The sequence below is a fragment of the Orbilia oligospora genome, assembly GCF_000225545.1.
Source record: "Orbilia oligospora ATCC 24927 unplaced genomic scaffold scaffold00043, whole genome shotgun sequence".
Classification (NCBI taxonomy): domain Eukaryota; kingdom Fungi; phylum Ascomycota; class Orbiliomycetes; order Orbiliales; family Orbiliaceae; genus Orbilia; species Orbilia oligospora.
Window position 1 is genome coordinate 1155326 of NW_011645600.1, and position 26667 is coordinate 1181992.

A 26667-nucleotide genomic window follows, 5' to 3' on the forward strand; every position below is an offset into this window, starting at 1 on the left:
ATTAAAAAAAAGCTAACTGATAAGAGGGGAAGAGGCAAGATAACCTGGACGAAGAGGAAGTCAGAAACCTAGCTTGGGAGATGGGGGGGACACTTTCGAAAAGTATAAAGTATAGAAGGGGTCCATGCAGCAGTCAACCTGCTCATGGTTCAATCGGAACCCTCCCAGCTCCTCTTACGACTCTACAGCTCTGCAGCTTTAACAGCTTTACGGCTCTAATCTTTCATTAGAGTTCGGACGGTCGAAAGTTACACAAAAAAAGGCGAACATCGACCCCCGTTGCCGATAGTGCTCAAGATGGTATCCTCAGATGATATAGATAACAAACACGGCTCCGCCGCTGTTGGTACCGCTGACCAGCATGTCGTGGCAGACGCAGACGCAATTGACCCCGAATCGGGTGTCAAGCGTGGTCTCAAGACTAGGCACTTGTCTATGATGGCCCTCGCTGGTATCATTGGACCCGGTCTTCTCGTTGGATCCGGTGGCGCTTTGGCTTCCGGTGGTCCAGCTGCGTTAATCATTGGCTTTGGTGTCATTGGTATAATTGCCTTCAGTATCATGCAGTCTCTTGGAGAACTTACGACTCTTTATCCCTCCGGTGGTGCCTTTACCAAACTTGCTGATCGCTTTGTCGATCGAGCTTTTGGGGCAGCGGTCGGTTGGAATTATTTTATCATCTGGGTTGCAGTCCTCGCCAACGAATACAATGCTATTTCTTCAATTATGGTCTTCTGGTCTGACAAAGTTCCATTATGGGGCTACTTCTTAATCTTCTGGTTCGCGTTTACTGCATTCCAATTGCTAGGAGTTGAGGCTTTCGGCGAGGCTGAGTTCTGGCTTGCACTGATCAAGCTGACTGGTCTCGTCGCATTCTTTTTCTTTGCGATAATCTACGCCTCTGGAGGTCTCATTGGCCAAGCAGAGCCACTCGGCTTCAGATATTGGAACGATCCCGGCGCCTTCGCAAATGGCTTCAGAGGCGTTGCTACCGTCTTTGTCTTCTGTTCTACCTTCTACGCCGGTGTCGAGTCAGTTGCCGTTGCAGCCACCGAAACCAAGAACCCCTCTAAGGCCGTCCCATTGGCGATTCGTCAAGTCTTCTGGCGTATTGTCTTCATCTACATGGGTTCCGCCTTCTTCTTCGGCCTCGTCTGCCCATGGAACGCCGACGGTCTTGCGAACGGAAAGTCTCGAGCGCTAAAGTCCCCAATGACCATTGCCATTCAGAATGCCGGATGGGAAGGTGGTGTCCACCTCATCAATACCTTTATCTTCGTCACCTGTTTGTCCGCTGTCAACGCCTCCATCTATATCGCCTCCCGTACTGTCCTTTTCATGGCCCAAGACGGAAAAGCACCAAGGTTCCTCGGATGGACTAATGACCGGGGTGTCCCAGTAGCCGCCATTGTCTTCTCGAACCTTTTCGGCGCACTATCCATGATGAACGTCTCCACGGGCGCCGGAAAAGCCTACGGTTACATCGTTAATCTTTCCGGTGTCTCAACCTTTTTAGTTTGGGGCGCTATTAGTTTTATCCATATTAGGTTTAGATCCGCATGGGCTAAACAAGGTCGAAGTTTGGAGGAATTGCCATTCAAGTCCTTCGGATACCCGTGGAACGCATACTTTGGCGTCTTTGCCAATGTCTTTCTTGCTTTGGTACAGGGATGGAGTACCCTTTCCCCCTTCGATGCCGCAAATTTTGTAGATGCGTATATTTTGCTCCCGCTTTTCCCTATCATTTTCTTTGTGTTCAAGTGGTGGAACAAAACTACCTACTGGAATTTGGAGGATATCAACCTTGATGATGGAAGAAGATTGGATCTTGATAATGCGAAGAAGACTTTGGAGCATGAGACTACGGATTATAATGCCGAATATAGGAACCAAGGTCTCAATCCGAATGACAGCTTCTTGAAGAGGCTCTGGAGAAACTTTTAGATGAAATGTGTTCTCTTTTTATGCGATTGCATCGACGCCGTTTAACATTTAGTATAGCTCATTGATGCTGCTTTGAGTGGGTGTCAAATATGTAGTTAGAGATCTGATGTCTAAAGTTTAATGAACTAATTCTGCTGAGAATTTTAGTATCTACCTAATTTCCTGTCTTGTACTCGTAAATACCTGCGATTCAAAGTGAAAATCTAAAACACGATTAATATCACGAACAATATTAAGACGGAACTTAAACTAGGAACTTGACAGTCAAATTAAGAATATATCTACAAAGGATGATTGTTTAACAGAAACTTCAGGAGAGCAGAATGCACAAAAGACTCGCAAGGAAAATAACGAACAAAATAACCAATATTGCAATGGGTTCGGCGAGAAAACTCCAGAGTACAGAAATATGTTGCATGCATGTCTTTCACAGTTTTCTTCCGCACTATCTCTTTCCCATTCAGGCCAGTCACCCGAGAGACACGTACGGCTAACTTACACCGCGCTACCTTTAACACGTAAAACAAACTTTTCCTTCAAAATTTCCCACCCAGAGTACTCCGCTTTCTAAATCTAGCGTATATCAATCACCCCTGTAAACTTACGCCTCAGCATTCTTCCAGGCGTCTGGGCACCCTGGGTTCTCAAGAGTAATATAAGCCATTCGTAATGGATTACCACCCTTAAAGACTTGACCAGTGACATTCCATGGTCTTCCTTCAGTAACCTGGATTTCTTTATGTTGGAAGAACCTCGTTGGAATAGGGTTATTCGCGGTCATATAATACTCCGGTACTTCACCTTCAGGAATTCCAACGTTACCGCTGGTAATAGCTTGGGACAACCAAACCGCATTATTAACGATATCCCAACAAGTTTCACTCCAAGCAGCGTCCATCAAGTTATTGATTCTAATACCATATCTACTCTCCTTATTGCAGTAGATCAGTGTGTCCTGAGGTTCACCGCCTGTATAAGCTGGTGCGGTACAAATGGAGTCCTTTCCGTTCTTTTCCTTCTCCTTCTCGAACCATGCTTTTCCGGCGACCATGCTGTTTTGAAGCTCAGCGTTAGCAGTCAACTTGATCTTACCCCACTTGTCAACTTCTTCGAAGATGTGGTTGGAGATGTAGACTAGTTGGTCTTGGGGGATTTTAGAGTAGGATTGGTAACGGGACTTGTCGGTGAAGATGTTGACGGGTGGAGAGGTGGGGATTGCTGCGACTGGGGTGGCGGTGACGGATGAACTGGCGGGCATACTCATCATCATCATGGTGGTAGTGGTGGACATGGCAGTCATGGTAGGCATTTCGGTTGTCATGGCCATTGTTGAAGACATTTCAGTCATCATGGTAGATTGCATGTCATCATAGGCCATGGTGCTGGTTTGTTCAGGCATATCCTCGCCCTCCATGGTGCTAGTTTTTTCGGGCATATATTCATCCTCCATAGTACTCGTTGCTTCGGGCATATCATCTTCCATGGTGCTGGTTTGTTCAGGCATATATTCATCTTCCATGGTGCTGGTTGGCTCGGGCATATCATCTTCCATGGTACTGGTTTTTTCAGGCATATATTCATCTTCCATGGTACTGGTTTCTTCGGGCATATCCTCATCGTCCGTGGAAGAAGGCATATAATCCTCGTAATCCGTTGTAGGCATAGCCGTCTCCATCTCGTCATCCATCATAGTAGAAGTCATCATCATGCTTGATACTCCAGTAAAAGTAACCGCCAACTTGGTCTGAGTAGGAACCTCATCATCATCATCATCCATCATGTGGGACTTTGTCATATTATGCTTGGGGTTCATGGTCGGGTAGGCGGTAGCCATATCATCATCCATCATGGTAGATGTCATATCATCCATGTCGTCGAAACCGTAGGTAGACGTCATGCCGCCCATCATGTAGGTAGACGTCTCTTCCATGTCATCATCTTCATCTTCCATGTATGAAGACATCTTCATGGAGCTGGTCTTGTTATGTCCAGGCTTCATGGTTGGGTATGCTGTCATGCTGGGCATGTATGTGCCTCCGGTACCGGTGCCAGTTCCGTGCATGGTCATGCTTTTATTGTAGACCATGGTGGATACGACACTGCCCGCGCTAGTAATAGAGACGGTGCGATAGCCACCCATGCCACTTGTGGTATGGGGTTTTGAGGGTTCAGCGCGCGGAGCGTGCGGGATGTAGGCTCCGAGGACGGAGGTTGAACTGAGGATCGCCCCGAGAAGGAGCTTGCTTGTAACCATTTTGAAGGATTGACAAATAGCCCCGTGCAATGTGTGGTGGTCTTATTCTCGGCTTTCAAATTTTAAAAACAAAGAAGAGGGTTTATAAAAACGAGAGTGTGTATATAATTATAAGTGGGAGTGATTGTGATATGTAAAATAGGAAACCCTGCTTTGAAATGAATAAAACCCTCTTGTTAAGTTTAAACCTAGGAGCTAGGTATAACTAGACTAATAATACTACCGAAAATTGATCCAGTTCAATGGACAAGAAAGAAAGAAATAGGATGCAACCCCTAGCACGATTATTCTGGTAGCAAATAACTAGTGGGACATCGAATGAACTCTGAATGAAGGATGTAAATGAAATCAAGCGACCTATCCAAGTATCTTATAGCCGGGAAAACCTCCTCCAACTCTTCAATACGCCTGCGCGGGCGGCAAAAGGTCAACTTCGAAGGTCTCAATTGAATTAACAGGGAAGATGCACTCTTGTGAGCTCAATCGACCCAGGAACATAAATCTGAAGCATTAGTATAGAGGCAAAGCAAATTTGTGCTTTCCACATATCCTCTTCGCCGCTTAAAACACAACATCTTGGTTATGCATGGCGCAGAGGGAAGTGAGAGAATCAACGATGCTTGGTTAGTTAAATGGTCTATGCCGCTACCTTTATATAATTATAACATTTGGATAGCGCGTATGTTCCGTAATACGGTACATCGATTTTTATGCTGCGTCTATTAATTTCATATGTGAAATGGTATAGTCTTAGTCGTTCCAGACTCTGGTTGGGACGCCACGGTTCGCGGATTTAAGAGTGTATCTACCATATACGTATATCAAAGATGGTATTATGAATGGCCTAAGTACTAGTTCTAAAGAGATCCAACTTTACGATTAAGACTACTCTCATCCAACTCAAAAGCATCTACAAACTCTGGGCGAGGCAGCAACCATTTTGAAACAGATTAGTGTCAGAGATCATTCAATAGTGGCAAAGATTATAACAGGAAACCAACAATTAACATATTATAAATGTTGAATGTTGACTCCTTTGCCGGGTTTTTATGGCTATGATTACTACAAGGAACCGCAGGAAGCCCTAAGTAACTTATTTTCACGTGGGAGGCACAAGAATACCAGTTTCGTGCAAATTATTCCGAAATTGTAATTTGGAATTTCATCGTTGAGTTTCGAATCTATAGATCTCATGGCCGTTTATAGAATATTCGGGAATTCCAACATATGCTTGACATACATGTGCCCTAGGCGTTGGTAAGTTTTAGTTGACATGACAAGCATTTTTCCCCCGCCGCCTTTTTTACACCATTCCGTATATGGATGTTAGAGATAAGCCAATCTCTCCTACATCGTGTACACACAGCATTGCCTCTATATGTTTGGTTCTAGAGAATCTTCGTTGTAAAGTTCGAGGCGCGGACCGGCACCGTTGGCTGTTGTCCAACATATCAAATCGATGACGTGTCAACATTTCAACTGTCAGTTGCTGTATATTCTAGTTGGCTTGAACGATGAAGTTCGACTGCTTTGGATTTCTAAGGCATTTTAGATAAATTTTACTTTTTGTCTACAACTTCCCGTTATCAAAAATTAACAAAATGTGTGTATCCCAGTCTAGCCGGTCCCGTGAATTTATGCAGAAAAGGCTCTCTGGACTTACTTAAAACTCGAGCGTAGAGAAGGGGTCCACGCCCTAAAACAGATAAACAAGATTCCCAATTTCGCACCACGAAGTCTGAAATCAGATATTACCCCAATGTAATGATGGAAGTGCAATTTACACATACTACTCAAACTGCAAACTTCCATGGCCCTTAATATCCAAGAGCCCGTTTCATGCAACGTTAAAAGTCGAGAACATTGGCCTCCAATGTTGGAACCAAAGTTATACCAAAACTTCCTGTTTCAAGAATGCAACATGCTAAATTGTTGTGGTCCAACCCATATACATTATATTAGACGGCGAAGCTGTCGTGACTAGTCTACGCGGCCTGATTAAATCCTGTAATGTTTACATACACTCATTACTAGCAAACTCTAGAAACTTCCTATAATAGTGAGGTCGTTTAATACGGCATTGAATATTCCTCAGTCGAGTGTATATTTAATGTAAAAATATATGTTTAGTCTAATAAGTTGAAGCAAAGCAATAAACAGTTAAACACTGATTTTCCCCAAAGCTGGAACTGACATGATTTTCAATGTTGATAATAATTAAAAACCAAAAGCCTGGGAATCGATCCTCTTTGTAAGCTTATAAGGCTAGCAAGGCGTGAGAGCTCCAACTTTTAGACGTTGGCAAAGTTTCATCCTCGACTTATACGTATTTACAGCCACGGTTCTTCATACGTTAAAGCGGCTCCAGCAAAATTAAATCAACTCATAATTCCACAGCAAAAGCTAGACTGGAGATACTATGTCCCTGGTTCATTAGCATTAAAAAGCCATCAAGCTCACCGAATACACAAGGCATAAACCAGAACACCATGAGATTTTAAACGTTAATGGAATTCTTTTTTGACATTGTAAAGTTAATTTCGTAAGTTCTATCCCAAAATCCTCCTCCACCCAGCTAGTTTCCATACCCTTTTGAGCAGCACAGCAAATCTATCTTCCTTATCTGAGATTGAAGAAACGTTAAAAAAAAGACAAGCTAGCTACAGAGAGATGGTAGCCTCCCCCACCCACCACTAAGAATACACCCCCTAAAAATAGGGAAAGAAGAAAGTGGAAAGAACACAAATATGAGGTTGAATATTTGTACCTCATTTAGCAATACCAACGCTAATTATTCTCATTAACAGTCGGTCGTGAAGGGCGTTGAAAGGTTTCGAGGGGATCTTTATTCGTAAAATCGCGAAAGTAAGTGGTCGTCTCAAATGTGGGACCATAGGCCGGAGCCCAACTCCAATAAGGAAAAGATAGGAGACAATTCTTGTGTTCTGGTGTTTCTGTAGTTGTTTCTTGAAAGTGTAAAGCGAAAAAGAGTAGTAGTAAGAGTGGACATAGGAGTCCCGAAAGTTGCTTCAGATGGGCATTTAGTTGAATTGGAAGGTTACGCCGCCTTCCTCCGAGTCCTCCTCGGGCTTTTCTTCTTGAAAAATATCTTCAACGGGGGTAATTGGAGCCAGATCAGGAAATCTCGCATTACGCGCTTCAGTATATGCGGCGGACATACGTGCGGCAGACAGACGTCTCAACCTAGCAAGAGCCTGGTCGATTCCTTCGCGATAGTTTGAAGTGGTTCCTTCAGAAGACGTAGCTGCGAGAAGTGGTGCCAGCCCCGATATGGCAGTGACAGGCCCCGGGGCGGTGTCAAGTTCTTTCTTTATCTCCAATTTGATCAGTGTGCCCTTGGGCAATGGCTTCTTGATAGGGTCACCGATGGGAGATTCGGGTGTAGCGGGAGCCCAGACAGGAACATCGCTGTTAAGGAGGGAGGAAGATAGGTCAAAAGGCTTCGAAGCTTCGATGTGGTCGAACATTTCGTCGAGCTCCATGAGTGGCTCATATTCTTCTTCTTTACTGGAATCGTTCTCAGTAATTGTATTTGTTGATTCATCAGATCCCATGACTGCCTCATTGGAATTATCCGAGTTAGAAGATATGTCGCCTTCCGAATTATCGAATACTGAAAAGAGTGATTCGAATTCTTGACCATTTCCAGTCATATAGATGGTACGGGCTAGCCGTGGTCTAGATGACACGCGTTCAAGCATGTATCCATCGACTCCATCCTGATTCCCATTCTTATCCTCTCCAGTATCGAGTAACATATCGTCAATATCGGCCGGATCGAAGGGTTCGATGACCTCATGTTGTTGACAGTAATCCATATCTTCATTGCCAATCTCCTCGGGGGAGGTATCAACAATGGCAACACCTCTGTTATTCAAGCTCCAGCCTGTCACCATTCCGTTCGCTATCATAGTCTTCCATCGAAGTCGCTTCCTAAACTCAAGACGTTCGTTGTCACAAACTCTGTGACGGTTCTTATCCATGGTTATAATATCATAATGATTGACTTCAGCCCAGTCCATAGCCGGATCATTATGACAGCGCTTAACGTCCCTCCAGGATGGTTGCTCAGATCCAGGAGTATGGTATTCTTCACATCCAGGACAAGACTTCTTCAGAGGATCTCCACGGCGAATGATCCAACAACCACGAGGATTGCGTGGACGAACACACGACTTTGTCGGGTGAGCAATGGCAATATTATGCTTGCAAGAGCATTGAACGGAAAGCCAGCACATCTTTGGTTTCAACTTTCAGGTAGACTAATAGACTCCTTTTAGCATGGCGGTGTCTGTGACATCTAACAAAAGACGCTCGAGATGAAACACTTACAGTTACTGGAGAAGTTCGAGGTATTTTTTGAAAAGACAGGTATATCCTGTATGCAATAATCCTTGCAGGGAAGCTATTGAATACGTTACTGATTTGAAGGAGAGAACTTGATGATGTAGCTAGAAGAGCCTAGCGTAGTCTCAAACAGGTATGTGAAGATACTAGACGAAATTAGCGTCGAGGGATTCTAGGGATTGTATCCGTGAGGAGGGGGGCTCTAGTATATATATTAGTAAGGAGGTGATTGTGAAGTCGCAGCTGAAGCTGGTATGTTATATAAGTAACCAAAGTTATAGACGTCTGAGAGAGCTAGGAAGACATATAGCAGAAGGGAAGCAACAAAGCAACAAAGAAACAACGGTCAAGAGATCAAACTGGTGGGTGATGGAGGGGTAAGGAGAAAGGTACGATGTCAGGGAGAAAGGGTGTCGAGGACAGGATGACTTACCGGATTGTCGTTTAGGAGGATTTCTTGGACAACTGCGTGTAGGTCTTGCGTGTCAGATGGATGATGATGTCGATCCGTCGATGGTTGAGAGACGTTAATGGAAAAGATTTCGTAAATATTAGATGAGATGGAGCGGAGATGGAGAACGTGTGGGATGGGGTCTGCGCAGCTAGGGAACAGTCTCTACTCGGCAACAGCATGGACGTTATTTCAACGTCGCCCAGGCTACAGGCCCTAGCAGCATGTTTACAATAACATAAGAGCCTCAACTCACCAGCGTGGAATTGAGGTTCCTTTGGACAATATGAGTAAGAGGGCCATGCATGAATTCCGCCTTTGATTTCCCGGTATCAATATACAATTTGAACATAGAATATCTTTAGGACTGGTAGATGTGCGCTTCGAAGAGAGCAAAATATCGGCGCGGATCCACGTACTATTTCTGATCACCACGTTGAAATACAAAGGAAAAAGAAGGAAAAAACTCATTTATGCGAAGCACCTAATACCATTGCGCCGCCCACGCTCTCCGTCTAGGAATATCAATAGATCCTGTTCTTGGATCTATGAACTGCGAGTAAATGTTTTCATTCTCGGCTTTCTTTAGGACGCTCATGTGTCTAGCGAATCCGGGCGCCATCTGTTCAGAGAACTCAAGAGGAGTTTGACCGTCATTCTCAAACAGGGCGGCGATAGCCTCGTCCATTGACTTGACCATTTCAATCCTGATACCTCGCCTTTTTCTTTCCTCTGCAGTCATCAAGCTGGCGTCACCTATTCAATAGTTAAGTTTTCAGTATAAACTCTTAAAGCTTTTTTAGAGTAATCCGAACTTAGGTACTTACGATCTGATTCCCCGTAGATATCGAGTTGCTCTATGACACCCTTAGTCCCTGCTGTAATAATGCCAGCGAGAGCTAAGTACATGTTTGCCATTCCGTCCACAGCCTTGATCTCCCAGTGTGCTTTATCCTCTTCCACTAGCCTAAGGGGTGCCTCCCGATTTTGTCTACCCCAGCAAGCCCATATGCCACCTGCCCACGCCCCGGGGACAATTCTCTCAAAACTCATTTCTCCTCCTAGGATAACCGCGTTAAGCGCTCTCATATTCTCCAAAATCCCTGCAAAAAAGTTCCATTGTTTTTCGATAGGCTTGAAAGACATGTGGACGTGCGAAGCTGTGCCACACTCATTGTCAAACGGCTTTGGTAAAAGACTCGCTCGATATCCGTATTTGGCACAAACACATTGGATGACCTCACGAGCATATATCAAGCCATCGACTGCTTGCATTGGTGGTAATGGAGATAAAGCAATTTCATATTGTCCCTGGGCACCCTCACTGTGGAACTGTTCGATTTCAATACCCGCTTTAGAAAGCTTTTGGTCAATTTCCTCTAGAATATCTAAAGCTTTTGTCTGGAGAGAGCGAGAAGTGGTCCAAGTGTGGTGAGTCGTTATTGGCGCGATTTTGCCTTCATCGAGGTCTGACTGTTTAAACATGCAAAATTCAATTTCGAATCCGACTTTGAAGTTTGAGAGACCAGCATCAGATGCCCTAACAAGAGCATTTTTGAGAATGTTTCGGGGGCAAAGAGCAATGGTTTTATGGCTATCGGGATCTTGGATCCAGCACATGACTGTTGCATGGTTGTGATGATCTTGTCCATTTTTTTGGTGAGGATGAAGGCGAAGAGATGTGAAGTCCGGAACCAGTCTATCTTCTCCACACGGATTAGCGCCCTCGGCCAGCGTACAATTTGCTAGTATATAGAGGGCGGCTTTGGTAACGCCTATGATTGAGCCGTTGGAGTTATTTTCGAGTTGGGCTATGACGTGTTTGAGCTTTACAACCCGAGTTCGTAAAATTGATGAATAGTCCAACCAGTTGAGACGAAGATACTCAATGCCTGGGTTCTTCGTGAGAAAATCCTGAAGGATTTTAAGGCCGGTACGACCACGATGCTCAAGCTCATCTTCAGCACCAGCCATTTCGAGCGGGGCATGATTTAGTGGGATAGGGATGTTGAGATCCAGCTTGAGGTTGTAGAGTCGGTTTGAAGTGTTGAAAAATAGGTCCGTGACTATATTCGATATATTTCGCAAGGAAACATTTCCTTTACCGTATATTTCCCTCATAACAGTCTTGAATACCTCTCGTACTTGTTTCTGGGCAAGATAGTAGGTCTCCCCATAGTGGTGACCATCTGTTGACCACATTGCCTTCGAGCTAGGTGTGAGCTCCAGGACCTGTTTAACGATGGATTCTTGTCCTGCTTGTGAGACTGTCGGGAAAACTAGTCCAAAATCCAAATACACATTGGCATATGTTGAGGCGAGATAGCCGGCTACAAATAACGAGTCAGTATTAATTAAGCTATGGATAGACATGATAGTCGCGATGGTGCATACCTTCTCTAGTGAAAGGATACCCCGCGTGGAGTAAAACAATCGGCACTCGGGGGTAAACCTCGGCAAATTTCTGCAGAAGAATAGGATTTGCGTCTTTCAATCTTAGGTCACTATCCCCGAGGCCCGTGTGGAACTGTAATGGTTTTGCTTTGCCTCCCTGTTCAACATGACGAGTCATCTCTTTGGCAAATAAATGCAAAATAAAGCCGTTCAAACGAGAATGGCTGAGTTTCCAGCCGTCCTCCTTACAGCTCGTTAGAGTACTAGTGTAGGCATCAATAATGGATTCCTCGGTACGGTCATCTTCGTCGATATGCAATCCGCTCCTATAACAAACCACGGATTTGAATCCTACGATGTTATCGTCTTTGTTCGCCTTTCGAATGACGTCCCGTAACTTTGTTTTCCAACTATGAAAGCTTTTCTGAATTTTAATCTCTTGTTCCGCGATGCATTCCAACCTCAGGATCTCCTTCGCCGGCGATTTCAGGAATTTATTGTGCCAGGGAACCGAATGGGCCTCGATTTCTTCATGAGGCGGGTATTTGAGGCCAGTATCGAGAAGAATCGTTTGCAACCCGTTAAAGCATTCCCTGGTAAATAGTTCGGGATCTAAAGAGGAACGAAACCTTTTCCAATCTTCCCAAGTATTGACTTCACCGGAACCACGTCGGAGATGCAAAAATCCCTCTTGAAGAGATTTAAAGGCCCGATGATACACCAAAGTACTTGGAACATCTTTGAGAGCATCGTCGTTAGCTTCGGATAGACACCTCAGGAGATTAAGGCCAGAGGCTTCGTAAACTCCAAGAGTCTGCTCGCTAAGGAGAGGATGGGCATGGTTATCAATGATTGGACAGTTATCAATGATGTGCTCAAGTTCCGATAGCGAACCAGCTATGAGGAACGGAGCTGCACCCGTTTCGATTTCGGTCGCTGTCGGAGTTGGTACATAAGTAAGCTCATCATAGGATTGAGAGCTAAAGCTCGAATTCACGGGACTGGAATCCATCTTTCTGGCTGAAAGTACCGTACCTGCCTGTCGATAAAACACAAATAACGGAAGCTGGAAGTACTTTAATCGAATAACGTCAATGAAATTGAATGAACTGAGCTGATCGAGATTGTGAAAGAAAGTTGACAGGGATTCCCTGTACACGTCCGGATGTCGTCAGATTGACTGGTATCGCAACTGTCTCTGAATCGAATCGCAATCGCAATTGTTGAACTGTAACTATTTGGCGGGCCGGGATGTGTTGTGCCGCTAGTTACCTAGTTAGCACTCGGTATGTCGCTCAAACGCAATGCAATGCAATGACGGCAGCCAAACTCGCAGTGCAGTGCAGCGCCCTCGAGCTCTTTATTGATATTAATATCAATCTTCGCGGTATATATTCAACGTTATAAGATTAAAGAAAAGGAAGACCATTGCTTCTTAAGCTTGGGGAAAGGCCCACCTTATAAGCTCCGACATTCCCCTCAATCTTAGACTCATTTACTAAGTCGAGGTCTCGAGCGATCGATCTCGACGTCAAACGCGTGCAACCAACGTACGAAGCCAAGCTGCAGAATCCAGCATAGAGTGCTCGAGTACACGCAATTCGGTCACATTTTCGACCAACTTGAGCTACTCTCCATACCTCGATAAAGTGCACAAGCTTTCAAGTCGCGGCTCCTTGCATGGGCGCCCGGACGTATTGGTTATCTTCGCCTCAATTGCTCAGAAATCTAGTTTTAAAGCTAGCTTATCAATTGATGCCAATCGCCGGTCTTAATCTCCTGTACGACCTCTAAACTTGATTGAGACCAAAACATCAACCAATCGGCCAATGCAATGTCGACAAACTTAAACAGCGGTTCGGCGGCTTCGGGTGTCTCTCCCGTAGGTGAACATCCAGAATGTTCATTCTGCAAGGGTGACTTCATTATAACTGCAGAACTGTACCGAGTATGTATACTGTGCTACTGTTCTAGCTTCTGCCTGAAGCCATATGGCGCTATGATTCTGGCAATACCTCCGATATCTGGGCTCCTTATCATTTATACATCCCTTGTTCGTGTTCGTGAGTACTACGTACTGAAGATTTTTATATACTTCTATAGGATGAGGACTTGGTAGTAATAGACGATCGCCGGCCGGTAAGTTAATCGATAATTGGGAATGATATATATCACGATGTGTCTGATTCCTACGAGTCCGTTTGCCGATGCATGATACACGCAAGATATCCATCCATCAATTTGCATACGTACCGGCTTGATGACACGAATCGATGCAACTGCAACTAACGACCATTCGGACCCAGACCGGCAAAACCCATTGGCTGGTAATGCCCCTTCGCCATATTCGCTCAGTTGAGGACCTCACACCGTCCGATTTACCCCTGTGTAACGCGCCCTTTCAAACTACCACACCCAACACATTTCTTTTGATGATATTATTAGTCATACTAACTACTTTACTTGTTTTGATGTCAAAGACCGCAAGATGCTTGCCGTGAGGGAACAATTACTAGCAGTACATTATCCAGATCTTACGCCTGCTACTCGGTATCATCGTCTTCGTACTGGATTTCACAGGGGTAGAAGAGATCTTCATCTCGTTGGCCCTCTCAAATTTCATGTACCAGATGTTATTTCGGTAAAACATTTGCATTTGCATGTTATTGTAGATGTTGATTCAACAATTCGGGGCATGAAATATCCATTGTGGAATGAATTGATTTTTGCGAAGAGCGACCTGGTTTTGAAAAGGCTTGAGGATGAGGACCAAAAGCTAAAAGCCACGGGAGAGACTAGCGCAGAAACGGGCCATGCGGATTTATAGACTAGTTTTAAAATTTATGTATTCGATGAATCAGTTTACGGGTATTTAAGTATTCAAATTTTTTCTTCAGGATAAAGGATAGAAAGCTACTACGATAGTCTGGCGCACAAATATATGTTTTTGAACGGCGATAGTCGCTATTTTGCCTAACCCCGCAATTTGCTTCCCTTCTATCCCCCAGGAAAACTAACTTGTGACCAATGCTTTCACGAAGCACGAGGAACCTCTATGCATTATTTATCACGTGTCCTTCGTATTCGTATTGCTATGATTGATTTGGGACCCGAATCAGTGGTACTGTTATCGTGGTTTTTGCTGACACTATAGAATTCTAGACGTCAACTTCAAATTATTTAACCTATAGCTCGAGCCAAAACTTCGAGATTTACAATTCATCTGTCGGACTTTGGAGCCCGTTTCTCCTATATCATCTTCAATTCAATTGCGTATAAAGGCAGTGGTATTAGTAGAATCTGAGGGTTTCTACCCATTCTAAAGATTCTTACAATTTACGGACAATTTCAAACAGAATGACTCAAAAATTGAGATCTATTAAAAGGTTTATCAGTTCTAAGGACGGTACGTTACAACCGTCGGCCCCTACGGCGAGACAAAGGTCGCCGTTGTGACGTCGAAATTTGAGACTTGCGATAAACGAAAGCTTAAACCGAAGCTACCCACGTCGCAACCTTGCCCGCCACAGGAAGGATCTAAAAAAATTTTCTCCCTTGATTGAACCGAAAATTCTCGAAAAGTTTCCGTTCATGTTCCATCCCAACCAATTCGCAAATCAAATACAATGCATTAGCAGTGATAATGCAGATTGCACTATCTTTTTGTGCCGTTTGAATCATGATGCATGTGCAGCGCCAGCAAGGTGGCAAGTGGGTCCTTAGTTAAAAGCTTGACTATTCAAGAGCGCCAAAGTGGATAGTATACCCTCGGCTGTCAACAACCAGTTTCTGTTGTGCCTTCCCCCAAAGCAGGTCATGTCGGGCGGATTCCGTCGTCTCCAGAGCGTTCTGTCGCATCTTTAAGCCATTCAGATCTTGAATCTGTCATTTGGAGAACAGTTTTGCTAGCCCTGGTCGTTTCAACCGAACCTTCTACGGCTACCACATTGGGGTGCTGGGCAACAAAAAAGCTCGGATAATACGGCAACTAAATGGAACTGTGACAAGATTACTTAGCTTTTTCGATTTCTATGAACAGAATTTTTCCTTCCCTGCTGGGCCTCCTAAAGGCGAGCGCTTTTGGGGGGATTTGGCAGTTCTAATAAATATGCCTGCGCCGCCCTATGGCCGCCGAGATTGTTTCCATGTTTCCCTTCCAGTAACCTGGCTTTTTTATTTCGCGATATCCATGGTTCTTCAAGCTATTGCGATATACACGCCTTTAGCGACATTGCGCGCCGTTACACTGCAAACTCTCTGAATTCTGCCAAATAGTGGTGGCCGTGCATGGTCTCCCCAACGCTTGACCTATGTCGTCTGAAGATAAACGACCAACGACAAGCAAAGCTAGTCGGCTACAGCCAGGTGGTGCCATAGATCCAGATGCTTCAAGATTAGATCTACAGCTTCAAAAGAGCTTTTCTGGCCAATTTTTCGACGACCAATCCGTATATAACCAACGAGAAGCTCAAACATATTATGCAAGCAGCTCAGATGGGGATTCACCCGCGGCCGAAAAGTCAGGCTCTCGATCTCGATTAGGAAATGAGGGAGGCGACTCGAAGAAGTTTGGAAAAGATGACGATATAGAATCTCCGATCGATAGTGATATTGAAAAAGGTGTTCTAGACTCGTCTGACGATGATGGCAAGTTGCAATTATCAAAGACGAAGAGTGGCAAGAGCGGAAGGAGTAACAGACGGGATCCTAATTTGGTGAGTCGAAGAGACGTCTACAACACACAACACATTTTCGATGACTGACATTGTGATATTTTAAAAGGTGGACTGGGACGGGCCAGATGACCCTGAGAACCCTCTGAATTGGAGTATCAAGAAGAAGTGGATTGCGACAGTAGTCGTTTCATCCTTTACTTTCATATCTCCGGTGTCTTCGTCCATGGTTGCTCCTGCAATACGTTCAATATCACAGGATTTGAATATTACAGGAACCGTGGAAGCACAGCTAACACTATCCGTTTTCGTGCTTGCATATGCTATAGCACCTTTGTTCGTGGGTCCGCTAAGTGAAGTGTACGGGCGGGTACCCGTAATTCAACTTTCGAACCTATTTTACTTAATCTTCAATACAGCTTGTGGTGCGAGTCAGACAAAGGTTCAAATGATCGTATTCCGCTTCCTAGCTGGGGCGGGAGGTGCTGCTCCTTTGGCATTGGGTGGTGGTATCCTCAGTGATGTTTGGGTAAGTACTTAGCTTTCACATAATTGTGATCTCTTATCTTTGGGACTATTAGTAACAGAATCCTTCATAGCCTCCAGAGCAACGTGGCAAAGGTATCTCGATGTACTCGTTAGCTCCACTACTTGGACCAGCGATCGGACCGATTGCTGGTGGTTGGATCGTTCAATCCGGTCTCGGATGGCGATGGATCTTTTTCATCGTCTCGATCGCCGATGCTGTTATCCAAGTACTAGGTCTTCTCTTCCTTCAGGAAACTTATGCTCCAAAACTTCTGGAAATCAAGGCTCGCCGTCTACGAAAAGAAACCGGAAACACACATCTACATACACCCTACGAGGCTGACGAGAAGAGGAAATTGAGTAAGATCCTAAGAAAGGCTCTAGTCCGGCCATTCATCCTTCTTGGGACACAACCTATCGTGCAATTCATGGCAGCCTATATGGCGTTTTTATACGGAATGCTGTACCTTGTACTGTCGACATTCCCAGCACTGTGGGAAGGGAAATATGGCCAATCAGTTGGCATTGGGGGCCTGAACTACATATCTTTGGGACTGGGTTTCTTTCTCGGCACCCAGATATGCGCTCCAATCAACGATAGGGTAATAAACACAAGGGCTTGTCTACCACCCTTTCCCCCTTCACCCTACCATGGTATTATGCCAGAAAAACGTTTGTTTACTAACTGTTATAACATAGATCTACGTAAAACTTAGTAGACGAAATAACAACATCGGCCTCCCAGAGTTTCGGGTACCGTTGATGCCGATCGGAGCTGTTCTCGTGCCCGTAGGCCTGCTTATCTACGGTTGGACAGCGCAATCAGTAACACATTGGATCTGGCCAAACATCGGTGCCTGTATCTTCGCCGGAGGCTCTATTATGGGCTTCCAGAGTATCCAAACCTATATTATCGACTGCTACACTCGATATGCTGCTAGCGCTATCGCTTCGGTCACCGTTTTGAGAAGTTTAGCCGGGTTCGCGTTCCCGTTATTCGCTCCGACGATGTATGAAAAGCTTGACTATGGGTGGGGTAATACTACATTGGCATTGATTGGCATTGTTATTGGCTGGCCCGGGCCGTTTATTTTGTGGAAATGGGGGGCGAATCTTAGAGAAAAAAGTCAGTTTGCCGCTGGAAATTAGATTTCAAAGGTGGCGATGGACACATACAGGTTACAATATCTAGATTGATTGTACAGTAAGTATATGCTCTTTACTTCTTTTTCTTTTCTTTTTGGTAGCATACACGTCTTGGTCCATGGAGTATTTGCATTTCGATAAATCCGCAAATTTGATACCGTTTCCTTTCTCCCAATATAATTGCTATTATTACATATCCTAAAATCTCCCTATCATGTATCCGTTATATTTATTTTAGCCCCGGCATAGCCTAATATCGATATCAGCAGCATGTCGCGCAACTCTTTATACGATTATGTGTACATACGTGTCAAGCATGCATGTAACGATGGTCTTAATTATAATCTTAACTTTCTAGACACAGAAGACTGCTCGAATGTCCCTTCCATACCTTATTAAACGTCAAAGTGATTCCATCTCGCTATGTTCTGGAACCCTTCATGTTTCATCCGAACTGCATTACAATAATCATTTCCGATGAGAACTAGGCTGCATCAGGGAGGAGTTAATGCAATGAATATTCTAGTAATATCGCCGTTTGGTTCCTCAACCTAGCCTATCATCCAACAATTATGTTTACGTACATATTTTCGCGAAGCCCATAGGTCTAGGCGCTATAGGCCAGGTCACCACGCACATGCTGATATCAAAGATCACGACAATGATTCCTATGTACTATGTGTGGGCAATCTACACAACCTGAGTAGTAGTTGCACCATTTATAGACCACGTTTCAACGTTACATGTAAGGAAGATGATCATGGGTGACATTATTCCTTCCAGGGAACCCCCGTTGCCCGTTGACGGAGTTACGCTGAATTGTTGGATGTGTCGGTTGCCTACCCAGGTGTTGTGAATAGAGTATGAACACATGATTAGGGAAACCGAAGGCTTCGAATGAACCGTCGAGATCGATGTGGTTGCTAATTCTCAATCCAACACCGTAATTGGGGTTCGAAATATACATTTTCGCATTTGCGTTTTGTACCAGCTTCAAGGATTTTGTCGACGGTTCGAGGTGATCACGAATCAGAAGCAGAGTATTTGCAACACAAATGAGATGTGGTATTTTTGTGCTGCCGATTGACGGCCGACTTTGACTAGGATGTACGTTAGGATATTGCGCAGGGCAGGTATCGTGGGCCCTTCGTGGTACCGAGATAGTGGTAGAGTTAGAGAGCTCGAGCAGCATCTCTGATACATTCATAATATACTGCTCAAAACCCGTAAATATATTAATGAATCCTAGATATCGTGCGATCGTGCTGCAGAATATCTCGACTCGATATCCTAGACCCCGCGATGGCAGCAAATCCTAGAACTTATATCTACCAAGCGGGCATGTTTAACTTTAAAAATTTATAAACCCATGAATTTATTAACATATTGTTTCCGTAGATAAGCTGGCTAGTGTACACCTCGGCGTCTTAACGGTCATTCCATTACTATAAGTTTCTTGGGCTGGCCTATGGGTCAAGTTCGGTATATCCAACTAACAACCTTGGTATGCTGTTGCAGGGGTAGCTCGCCTTAATTTTAAGCTTATTGCGCCTCCTAAGCCCTGTTGATGGCTTTTAGAATTACTTAATGAATATTGTGCCGATATCACCCAAAGAAGAGAGAACTGACTCGAGACGGGGCCATTTCCGAATTTCTTCCGTTGATGCCCCGCAAAATATGTTTAGGCGTTTAAATCCTTGTTGCGATGGTTTTTCGTTTGTAATGTAGATGTGGTTCGTGACCAGACTATTCACATGTTCAAGTCTGGTAGAATATTGCGTCTGTATTCTGAACGGGATGATTGCTCGAGCGCTCCAGTTTGTGGGTGGGTAATCTTTAGCCTGGATTACATTATCGATGGTCGCTACGCTGCCCACGCCCTATACTATCAACTTCATTGACAATAATTATAATTTTGACGAGGGCATACAATGTGAATGGTTACAAAATAACGTTCACGTATCAAATATCATACGGGTTGCTTACGACTAAGCATAATATTCATATGGCTTCCAGCCGCCTAGCATTAGAATAGTGGTATAACGCTTGAGGGCAGGAGGTTTGGCTATAGTATATTAGAAAGCAGGCTCTAAAAAAAACCCTGACACCGGTCAAATCGTGGTGTGCCAGCCACATCGCCCTTGTATACATGTAGTGCCAAACATATACTCAACTTCCAATAAAAAGTTATCACCGGTATTGGAGCCGTTTGAATACAAGAAAATAATCAATATAGACAAGTAGCACCATTTTCACGTGGAATCTAGAACAGATACACTTAGCGCCCCCACCTACAGGAGAGCATAATCCTGCAGGAAAGGCAATTGTTGGTATGGTTGGACTAGTGAAACTAACCCCTGGCTATCAATTACTGTTCAAAGCCTATCAGGGCTGTGAAGACAATATGCCTGCTGCAGTGACGAATATTCTGTGGCTGCACAGCTAGAACTTACTGTGGCAATATGAGGTACGTACGGAGGACTAGTGTCAATAAGGGAATAATATTCGCTATTAGTAATCCTAGTATAGAAGATCTACAGAAGACGAGCTTCTATGGTTTAGCAGGTTCTGAGCCGGTGCTCCGACGTTGTAATTAGTGTGGTTTACCGATCGCGATCTTGTGGTCGAGTCTAACTAGGCAGTCATAGATTGATCGGGGTTAATTCACGGTTGCCAATTAAGTGTATCGATGTTGCCACGCGTTCCATAGACGAGTCGCTAATTATATCCCTTGAAGCTTGAAATCTATAAGGGTATATTGATAACCTTCGAGTTCTCTCACGCTGCCAAATACGGGATTATCAACAGAATGATTTCGGATTATCAACCGCCATTTTACGTAAGCTCTAGAATCTTCATTTTAATGTTCACATGTATGCAACCAGCGCTGTACATTTCTTTTTCTGAATTTAAGAGTACAGATATTCTGTACAAGGAGTTTAGCCTCGGACATATTTCTCACTTGGGCTAGCTTCGAGGCGCTTGTATATATTCCATCCATTACAATTGACTTTATACATGTACCCTGCATGTCCGATTTTTGGTGATGGAGAATCGTATCTTATTATTATAAACGGGCCGTCAGAGACAAAGTCCATATTGCCTTGCGCATGTGCATGTGTATACTGCTGATAATGACGAATTTCAGGCAATCAGGTCGGCTGTCCCTAACTCTCCTGACCCGCGTCGAAGTATGTTAGTTATTACTAGACTGTTAGATAACTGCGTCTACAGAGAATAAATATCAATGTCACATCTAGGTATTCTTCGAGGAACAGTTTTTCCTTTAGGTTTTAATTCTATGGACACACGAATTGAAGTCTCTCGAATTAATCCACTTACTTTTACTTCCTAAGAGCAGCCCTACATGACACTCTATAGCTATACTACCAACATCATGGCATGGCACGTGCATAGGGTCTACAATGCTGTTTAATCAAAGAGGTTCAGGGCGTATCCTAGCCAAACCCTAGTCTAGTTTGCCAAACCCTATTATCGATTAATGACGAGCTTGTAAGCTTAATATTTTTCGCCAACATTACCAACATTCTACCAGCCTTCCAGCCAGGGCCATGCCTTATCTATTCTAGAAACGGCGATATAGTAACAACACCGCTATAGTAGTTAGTAGCCGACGGGGAGAGAAATAAGATGCAACCGTGAGCTCCTAAAATCGGCGTGCGCGAGCCGAAGTCCACTGAGCACCAATATTAATATATTGTGCAATCATTCCTAAGTGCTCCGACAACCTCCTATCGGAGTGCCATTATTCCGATTTTAAGATGTTGTATGCTAATACCCAACAGCTTTGACCCTGGATCCTTTGGCCTATGGGGTGGCGAGAATATGGTGTGAAGGTACTAGCTTCCAACAAAGGCTTTATGTTGGAATAAGTCGGCCTTGGCTTTGATGCATCGATGCTTCTCTATCATCTCTAGAACACTACCAATAATATCATTGCTACTACAAGCGTGAAGATATTGTACAATTGTATCGACTCAGTCTCGATGCTCAAGCCACCACGGAGAGACCAACTTAATTTAGCTGATGTTACGATAAGGTAGGCAGCCACAAACATATCCCACGCCTACCAGTCTTCCGGGACGCTTTATGCTAATCATCAACACCACGACTCCTGTAGATGGGTTTATATCGCGATTATCTCAGTTACAGGCTGCAATATGGTGGCAATAAAGTCGATATCTAGAATTAAGCCAAGGCTTAGGCTAGATCGTCAGGGTACTATCAGTATACTCCCGTATTGACTATAAGTAGAGGCTTCCCTTCCTCGGATCGGAAAACCATTCTTCAAAGCTTCAACAAGACTATCTACTACTATACTCTTACTACCAGAACTATAAGGGGTCGAAATCTTTCTTTGACTTCAATATATCTTTCATCTATAAGCAATCGAAACCAATTTCATTAAGATGGTCAAATCCTTCAAAGAACCTGTTACCGCCCTTACCACACTCCTCGCCTTCTCCGTTATATCATCTCCATTAGTCTATGGTGCTCCAGCGCCAGTTCCAGAAGATGATACCCCCGAGATAATCGGCAACCCGGGCCTCAGCTCCCACAGCTGGTGCGCAGATAACCGTGAAGAAGTCTTCCGTATCGATATGCAGCAGGATGAACAGAAGATGTCCGACGCAATTCCTGTTGACACAGGAATCTATACAATGCCTAATAGTCCTGGACAAGATAAAGGAAAGGATCCTATGGCGTCGGGCAATGTTTCACCAGTTATCGTTGACGGAGGGATCCCAGCTACCAAGGTTACGCGAGAGGAACATAAGGAAAAATCATTCCTCGTCAATGTGTTCGAAAGGTTCATTAAGCGACAGGGGATTCAGCCTTCAAATCCTTGCCGTCATCCTAATCCTATCTTCCCTGATGAAGGACCACCAAGTCACATTGAGGGGTGCAATCAAGATCCCCTGGATCCAGCAGGGTTTTGCCCTCGCAAAGCAGAGAATGCAGATTGTACATATTTCTGCGAGGAGCGTCGTGATTACTTTTACGGCAAGGAACAAAGATGGCTCCCGGCCCAAGAAATATTTCCCTATCCAGATGCTCCTCCCGTCACAATCGGCAAAGGTGAAATGATAAGCCTAGGTGTCGGTATCGACTATAGATTTCAAATCACTCTTCCCGTTCTCAGCGTTGGTCTTGGTGTGACACTTCAGAAATCCTGGACCTGGACGAATACTAGGGCATATTCGGCTCCGAAGTGGGATGTCTTGCATCCATACTGCGCTTTCTTCACCTTTATTCCAAAAATGGTGAGGAGCTGTGGCACTGTGAGCAAGTGGCCAAAGCGTGTTTTGTGGCAGCCTATGGGAGCATACACAGAGGTGTGCAACTTCGGTAGGAATCCAGAGACTATAAAGGATGCTTGCGTCGAGTTCCCGTGGCGAAATGCAAAGGACGAGGTCGAGGGTGTTCTTATGCTTGGTAAGACTAAACCTACTATACATGCATACGTAAAATTTGTTGAGCTCCTACTAACATCCTGATAGTCAAGGTCGAATGCGGTAACGAACAAACACTTGCACCACCATGTCAGCAAGATAAAAAGTTCCTTCTCAATGGAGTAATGGATGAGACTCTTAATCATTGGAATATGTCTGACCCTGAGACGCAAAGATGGTTGAAATCTCAAGGGAAGCTTAAGTTCTAGTGGCCATGCCAGCCGCCACTGCAAACTATAGAGCGTATTAGACGAGATTATGACGAAATTGTATTCATTGATACCAGGATAAGTTGGATGAGATTTACGAGTAATATATACCCATGTTGTTTATTGTCCATGTGCTACGGGGTCCGGAATTTGGGAGATGAATGAGTGTCGTGGAATTTCTTGTTGGGGTTTTTATATTTAAACACGCGCGCCAGCTTTTGCTCTTCTATTCTATTGTTTAAGCTCCAGAATATATGGTTGCTGTTTCTTAAGAACGAGGTTGATGCCCAAGTAAACTAGTCTAGTAGCACTTATGAATCCGGTGTTAAAGATCTCAGTGACTTTTGCATGATTTCGCCTATATATATATATAGTTCTACTCTCTGTAGATCTACTCTTGACGCAAGAGTGAAAGGACTTGAGAAATACACTTGTGAAGACCCCTGTTAATGACAAACCCATAGTCAATATTCCGGCAATCTTTATACGTCTGATGCCTCATCTTTACTCAGTCTTTGACAACGGAGCCCGAGGAATATATTAATAGGATATGGCAGGAGAGTATGGTATTATCAATAACATAAAGCTGCAAAGTAAGTCCCTCCGATACAGCCCATCCACTTCTATCTAAACTTCTATTGTTTTGGAATATAAATGTGCCTGTAGCGAATTCTCGACGCAGTTGGACCCTCACTTCTCAACAAGTTTGTTTAATGGCTGGCGCCTGGTCCCATAGTAATATTTTATCACGTTATCCAATTGCTATAAGATTGATCATAGCTAGCTCAGTAGTTTTGTATTAAAATAGTTCGGCGCGTGGCAGAGCGTAGTGAAGCATTATAGCTGCTTAAGTACTCAGTGGACAAAATGGTGTATATTGAAGTGAGCCTCGCGCGTTTTGTTGGATTTCCGAAAATAGTTAGCTGATGATCGAAGGCGTCGACGGCTTGTGCCGACACAACCAGGATTCGGCTCCACATTGAGACGCCTGTTAGATACCTTAACTTATTCCATCCACATTCCATTCAGCATCAGGAAACGTCAGCTTGCATACCGTCCTTTAAATACCACCATCCCCCGATCAGCCTTAATCCTTCAACCTGGACTTGGTTTTCAAACATATCGCGCGAATTATAGCCTAGGTTTCAGACCTCAAGTTTGCTATGATACCGACCGAACTCAACCCTTTGGCAGCTCTGCCCTATGAGCTAATCAGAGAAATATGCTTGAACCTCGATAAAACTTCTCTCAAGTCCCTACGTCTAGCGTATCCTCAGCCGAAATTACGCGCCGCTACTGCTAAACTGCTCTTCCAAACGATCGAACTACGTCTTGGGACCTTAGAATGGAGTTTTGCTGGTGCCAAATCTCGACTTTCGCACTTAGATGGCCTCTCCTTTTCTAGCAATGAATCATTCGATCATCCGTTGGCGCTATGCAAGAAGCTCTTGATCGATACGCGATACCCGTGGGTTGTGACGCCAGAAGGTTGCATCAAGGCGAACCAGGTACCCCACGACAGGGTTCCCCATGACGCTTGGCTCGAACAACGGAGGATGTTTGATGACTTGATGGTTTTAATACCGGAGAAACAAAGAACGGAGTTCGTAGATTTGGTTGGTGGAGTTCTTGCTGCCACGAGAAATCTACGAACTGTAGAGTAAGCTTAGAACCTGAGTCAATGACGTTATGTCGAAACAACGCAGCCCCAAACGACCTTTGAGCTAATGATAGTGACTTCTTAGATGGCGGACGACATCGAGTTTACCTATCCAGATTCACCAAGGAATCTCTTCACTTCTCTGCAAACCGATCGATACTCGGGGCTTTCTCCTTGACGTAGCTATCTCAGTAAGCACGTTCTCCGATAAATGCGAATACCTTGATGCTCTATCCAACGTCCAATACGTGGCTATTAAGGTTGTGGGTTCGGGTCCTCATCGCGGAGACCACCATGGCCTTGAGGAAATGCGAGAAGCAGGCGAGGTAGTGAAGCGATGTCCCGATATCAAAGGATTTGAGTTTTACTCCCAAGCTCCCGTTTTTGCGTATGCGACATCCGATGCTTTGAGGGACGCTCTAAGAGACCTTGATGGTCTTGAGGTATTTAAAGTTGATTCGAACTTGGGATTCACCCACGAGATGGATTGGACAAGCTTGAAAGATGTGAAGGACCTTTGGATTTCTGTTGAGGGATCTGTGACACATAATGAGGACCTCGAGGAGCTTTATGACGGTCTTAAAACAGTTGGGACTCGTCTTAACAAGCTATCTGTTGAATCATACATTCGACCAACCCACAACTACCTCCTACAACACTGCAGTCCCCTAACAGAACTTGAGATTTGGGGATATTGGTACGGGATAAACCAAGACCTTGTACACGCCTTCTGGGACGAAATAATCCCTAGGCACGCACCGACCTTAAGGAAATTAAAAGTCCAGAATCACGCACAGTCGGAGAACAAGAGCTGGAGTTGGTTGAACAAATCGGATAACAAGGCTAAGGCGTCTCTGCCCAAATGCAAAGAGTTGGAAGAACTTACTATTGGATTCTGCGAGGGGACCCTTACATCAACAAGCTGGGTGACCGAAATGGTCGAGGACCTTGTACCGGCTTGCCCTCGTTTATTCGACATACATATGACATTCGAGTTAGGCGACTCAAACCTTCTTGCTCAACATGTGAAATCGACGCTGACGAGCCTAGACGCTTGGTCATCCACCAGCGAAATCTTCAACGGACGGTCTTTAAGACTAAGCCATGAAGATATTAGCAAGGGAGTAGTTTGTTTCCCGAAGCAAAGTAAACCCGACGCCATACCCCCGCTTTGGTATGAAAGCCTTCTGCAAAGTTGGGAGTTGTCGAGGGCAATTAGTCAGGCGGAAGACGGAACTGCAGACCAGACGGTGTATAGGTTCGAACGACTAGACGACTTTTATCTCTCGAATGAGAGATTGGTACAACCCGCCCCGAGGGACGAGGTCGATGATGAAGACGATGATGATCCAGCATTCGCTGCGGACGATGCTGAGGCAGAAGACGATGCTGGGGCAGAAGACGGGGAAGCGTGGTATTCAGATGACCCTGATCTTTATTGAGATATAGGGAACTGTTGTCTCGTTCCTAAATTTAACTGTATGGGGAGGGTGCTATTTATAACACTGTAGTAGTTTCCTATCCCGTTAACTTGTATCCTGTAGTATCCTTTCATCCTGACGATGG

The 26667-nt window shown here is 44.5% G+C and overlaps 8 protein-coding genes across 8 annotated transcripts; 5 read left to right on the forward strand and 3 right to left on the reverse strand.

Moving 5' to 3' along the window:
* Positions 1–297: 297 nt before the first annotated feature.
* AOL_s00043g358 (uncharacterized protein) lies at positions 298–1944 on the forward strand (the record flags this gene model as incomplete). The annotated part of the gene is made up of 1 exon (XM_011120844.1): positions 298–1944. The coding sequence occupies one exon, from the start codon at positions 298–300 to the stop codon at positions 1942–1944; it is 1647 nt and encodes a 548-aa protein (XP_011119146.1).
* A 601-nt stretch (positions 1945–2545) lies between these two features.
* Positions 2546–4198, reverse strand: AOL_s00043g359 (uncharacterized protein; the record flags this gene model as incomplete). The annotated part of the gene is made up of 1 exon (XM_011120845.1): positions 2546–4198. The coding sequence occupies one exon, from the start codon at positions 4196–4198 to the stop codon at positions 2546–2548; it is 1653 nt and encodes a 550-aa protein (XP_011119147.1).
* Positions 4199–7239: 3041 nt separating this feature from the next.
* AOL_s00043g360 (uncharacterized protein) lies at positions 7240–8457 on the reverse strand (the record flags this gene model as incomplete). The annotated part of the gene is made up of 1 exon (XM_011120846.1): positions 7240–8457. One exon carries the CDS (start codon positions 8455–8457, stop codon positions 7240–7242), a length of 1218 nt encoding a protein of 405 aa, XP_011119148.1.
* Positions 8458–9501: 1044 nt separating this feature from the next.
* Positions 9502–12423, reverse strand: AOL_s00043g361 (uncharacterized protein; the record flags this gene model as incomplete). The annotated part of the gene is made up of 3 exons (XM_011120847.1): positions 9502–9773; positions 9845–11347; positions 11412–12423. The coding sequence occupies 3 exons, from the start codon at positions 12421–12423 to the stop codon at positions 9502–9504; spliced, it is 2787 nt and encodes a 928-aa protein (XP_011119149.1).
* A 1476-nt stretch (positions 12424–13899) lies between these two features.
* Positions 13900–14238, forward strand: AOL_s00043g362 (uncharacterized protein; the record flags this gene model as incomplete). The annotated part of the gene is made up of 1 exon (XM_011120848.1): positions 13900–14238. One exon carries the CDS (start codon positions 13900–13902, stop codon positions 14236–14238), a length of 339 nt encoding a protein of 112 aa, XP_011119150.1.
* Positions 14239–15721: 1483 nt separating this feature from the next.
* Positions 15722–17761, forward strand: AOL_s00043g363 (uncharacterized protein; the record flags this gene model as incomplete). Its single annotated transcript, XM_011120849.1, has 4 exons — positions 15722–16126; positions 16194–16613; positions 16684–17214; positions 17312–17761. The coding sequence occupies 4 exons, from the start codon at positions 15722–15724 to the stop codon at positions 17759–17761; spliced, it is 1806 nt and encodes a 601-aa protein (XP_011119151.1).
* A 4427-nt stretch (positions 17762–22188) lies between these two features.
* AOL_s00043g364 (uncharacterized protein) lies at positions 22189–23441 on the forward strand (the record flags this gene model as incomplete). Its single annotated transcript, XM_011120850.1, has 2 exons — positions 22189–23215; positions 23281–23441. The coding sequence occupies 2 exons, from the start codon at positions 22189–22191 to the stop codon at positions 23439–23441; spliced, it is 1188 nt and encodes a 395-aa protein (XP_011119152.1).
* Positions 23442–24604: 1163 nt separating this feature from the next.
* AOL_s00043g365 (uncharacterized protein) lies at positions 24605–26543 on the forward strand (the record flags this gene model as incomplete). The annotated part of the gene is made up of 2 exons (XM_011120851.1): positions 24605–25101; positions 25187–26543. 2 exons carry the CDS (start codon positions 24605–24607, stop codon positions 26541–26543), a joined length of 1854 nt encoding a protein of 617 aa, XP_011119153.1.
* Between the last annotated feature and the right edge of the window lie 124 nt (positions 26544–26667).